Source organism: Notothenia coriiceps, unplaced genomic scaffold (assembly GCF_000735185.1).
Source record: "Notothenia coriiceps isolate Sejong01 unplaced genomic scaffold, NC01 NC01_scaffold00036140, whole genome shotgun sequence".
Lineage (NCBI taxonomy): Eukaryota > Metazoa > Chordata > Actinopteri > Perciformes > Nototheniidae > Notothenia > Notothenia coriiceps.
In genome coordinates, this window is record NW_011368841.1 from 1067 (window position 1) to 4794 (window position 3728).

At 39.1% G+C, this 3728-nt stretch overlaps 1 protein-coding gene across 1 annotated transcript; it reads left to right on the plus strand.

Annotated features, from left to right (window-relative positions):
- The first annotated feature begins 1221 nt into the window (after window positions 1-1221).
- On the plus strand, window positions 1222-2424 carry LOC104963376 (trace amine-associated receptor 13c-like). Its single transcript, XM_010791954.1, has 2 exons — window positions 1222-1391; window positions 1605-2424. The coding sequence occupies exons 1-2, from the start codon at window positions 1222-1224 to the stop codon at window positions 2422-2424; spliced, it is 990 nt and encodes a 329-aa protein (XP_010790256.1).
- Window positions 2425-3728: the final 1304 nt, after the last annotated feature.

A 3728-nucleotide genomic window follows, 5' to 3' on the forward strand; every position in this document is an offset into this window, starting at 1 on the left:
ACTATTAGCCACATCACTCTGGAGAACAGTATAAAGTTGAAAAAGTTGTTATTGCTATTTAATAGCTTTGTAAGTTTAATAGCAACATAATCAAGGCTCCAGCGTAGTCTGCTATTCTTAGTCCGGCAGTGACTGTGAACCATAGGGTCGCTGGTTCAATTGCCCGGACAGACCTAAATATGGAGTGTGGACTGCATTTAGGCTCCTAGTACTAGGATGGGTTAAATGCAGAGGTCACATTTCACTGTGTGCTCTGCATGTGTGACCATTAAAGAGGGGTTCATCCGATTCTATCTATCTATCTTCTTATTGTAAGGGATATTCACGCTGGCATTGCAGCGACGTTACAGTGACGTAACAGGACTTGGCTCCTCTCAGGCTCTGGTTGGTGGAAAAGCAAACTGGTTCTTAAATAGTTGGCAAATTGAAACGACTCTGAATCAAACTAAGTTAACTTCAGCACGGTACAAGAACATATCTAATTTGAGCGGGAAAGGGTGTACAATAGTGTTTTTTCATCGAGGCAGTTCCAGTTTGTAGACGCAGGAAAGGTTTGAACCAGTATTTCCACTGCAACGGCACAGGCTCTCGGCCCCAAAAATGTGTCAAACGACCAACGTTTTTATTTCCTGCCATCACCAAGAGTGAGATATCCAGAAAAGTTCATGGCAAGTATGATACAGAGAAGTAAAGTGTTGGAGAAGTTGTGCTTGCAATTGAATCAAAGCAACTGAAGCACTGCTTTGAAGCAGTCAGCCTTTGTTGTTTTTTGTGAGCGAAATTCCTGCTGGTTTTGCTGGGAAAAGCATGAACGTACACAGTGACATCACGCCTTTCAGACTTTGGTTAGTGGAAAAGCAATCTGGTGCTAAGGTACGTTTTTAAGTTCAACCAACTCCGAACCAACACTAAGCCAAGAAAGGATCATCTCGGATGAAGACTCATTTTAGGGGTACCGGTATTTATCACTACAGATATCATTTTGATAACCAAATAAAGCTTGTATACTTTGAGATAACAATGCGATAATACACTGTGGAAAAAATATATGATGGAAAGATGGAGGGAGGAGGGACAATACTCTCCAACTAAAAGAAAACTTAAGCTGTTGCGTGGAGGAGGAAAGGAAGGAGAGGAATAAAAGAGCTGCGTGACAGACTGTTCTTGACAGATTTCTGCAGGTTATGGTTTAGCTTCCTCTCTCTCTCTCTCTCTCTGAGGATGGAGAGCCTAGATGGAGATGAACTCTGCTACCCACAACTCAACTCCTCCTGCAAGAAACCAACACATCCGTACACTCAGGCCATGCTGATCTATGTCCTGCTTTCATCCATCTCTCTGATCACTGTGGCTCTTAACCTGCTGGTCATCATCTCCATCTCACACTTCAGGCAACCTTTTATGTTATCAATTGTACAAATATTGACCATTAAGATGACATTGTTTTGATCTGGTGAATTGTGGTGAACATTTAGGAGTGAACAAACTTAGAAATGACAGAAAAGTTGCTTTTTTCCTTTGCCTTCTTGCCTTTTTCAAGTCTTAATACAATTGTTGTTCTTTATAATTACAATATCTGTCTTTATGCTATTCTTCCTCTCCAGGCAGCTCCACACCCCCACCAACCTCCTCCTCCTCTCCCTGGCTGTCTCCGACCTGTTTGTGGGCCTCCTGCTGATGCCCGTTGAAATAATCTACATCGAGGCCTGCTGGTTTCTCGGTGACATCGTGTGCACTCTGTATTACGTTATCGACTACATCATCACATCTGCTTCGGTAGCAAACATGGTGCTCATATCTGTTGACCGCTATATAGCCATTTGTGACCCGATGCATTACGGCACCAAAGTCACAAAGCGGAGAGCACAAATCCTGGTGTGTCTGTGTTGGATTGTCTCTGTTTTCTACAGACCTCTGCTTTTGTACGATCACCTAGAAAAGCCGGGCCGGTCTAACTCTTGTTTGGGAGAGTGCCTTGTTGTCATTAACTACATTGCAGGAGTTATTGACCTTGTTTTCTCCTTCATCATACCCATTACTGTCATCATAGTTCTGTATTCGAGGGTGTTTATAGTGGCTTTGTCTCAGGCTCGAGCCATGCGTTCCCATATTGCAGCTGTAACAGCGCAGCGTTCAGGGACAGTAACCGTGAAGAAAAAAGAGATGAAAGCAGCCCGGACTCTCGGTATTGTTATTGTTGTGTTTCTGTTCTGTTTCTGTCCGTATTATTTCCCCGCTCTGGCAGGCGAAGACACTTCCGTCGACGCTTCGTCTGCAGCTTTTGAGATCTGGTTGGCACATTTTAACTCGTGTTTGAACCCGGTCATCTATGCCTTTTTCTACCCCTGGTTCAGAAAATCCATTAAACTCATCCTGACACTTCAGATACTGAAGCCTGGTTCCCGCGAGGCTCAAATACTATAGTGACACACTGAGTTGTTTAAAAGTTGTTTTTTATGAAAGGGGAAATGTAATAGTTTGCAGGAGTGTACAACATACTTATATTTATTCATTTAAGTAATATCACAACGTAGGAAAACTCTGTTACAAGTAAAATACATGCATTCTTAATTCCACTTAAAACTACTCATTCTGCACGATCTTCCCTTTCAGAATATAATATATTTTAGTGTTAAATGATTGATGTTTGAATTTGATTATCAGTCTAATGTTGCACCTGTTTGTAATGTACATACTGTACAGCTTGTGAATTGTATCAGCAAAGTTGTATCTTTAATGTGTACATGAAAGTGGATTTGTTTAATGTATTTGTACTAATTATCAGAAACTGACTATTGAAGAGATACTGAAGCTGTCAGATAAATGTCGAGGATTAAAGAGGAATGAAAACATGGTCTTTAAACGGATATATTCTTTATGAAAAAGGAAATGTAAAATGTTCCAGCAGTGGATGGGCTTTCACATTTGTAATAGTTAACAGTGTAATGGGCAGGTTCTGGGTAATCTTATTGTACTTTACTCTTTTAACTTACTGTGTTTATTATAGTATTTTAAAATGATTGCTTGTTATGCTTCTCTTTAAATGCTTTAGAAGAGACGAGGAGAGGGTTATGAAATTCATCTTGTTGTAGGATTGCTGTATTTGCTTTGTGTTGGTCATTGTGTTAAGGATTTTGTAAATGTTTTGTTGGAATACGCGCCATGTGATAATATCAGTAACCATGTTGGAAATAAGCATTCTCACTTTCCATGTTATCCTTGGATTGTTTTCTATATCCATAAATAAAATCAATCTTTGGGGTAATCTCAGTAACACCACATTGTTTGTAAGTCCTGCATTCATAATTGTACTTAAAGCACAAAATGAAAAACCACCAATTCTGCACAAGGGCCAATAACTTGATGAAGAGAAAACTCCTTTTTCTTGAAGGTTATTTCAGTTGGTCAGAATAAAACATTATAATGTTCATATACAAGTTTAAGGTATTTTAGAAAAAGGAAATGATGTTCTTATTCAATGTTATTAAATTAAATTAAACTTTATTTCCATTGTGCAGCAGAGTTCAGGTGCAGGTCAATACAATGCATTAAGCATCCAACCAGAAGTACCTATACTAATATATTAAACAATTAACAGGAAGTTCAGTAAAGCATAAGTGATGCTATACGTTACAATGTATATTTCCACTTTTATGATCTGGTGAAAGACACAGGTAACAAAAAAATATATATATATTTTACTGATTAAAGGCTAAACAGTATAGCAT

Bases quoted from the DNA above. Each gene is read 5' to 3' on its own strand.
- LOC104963376 (XM_010791954.1), top strand. From the start codon at position 1,222: ATGGAGAGCCTAGATGGAGATGAACTCTGCTACCCACAACTCAACTCC. The intron at 1,392-1,604 runs GCAACCTTTTAT...CTTCCTCTCCAG, and splicing joins ATCTCCATCTCACACTTCAG to GCAGCTCCACACCCCCACCA.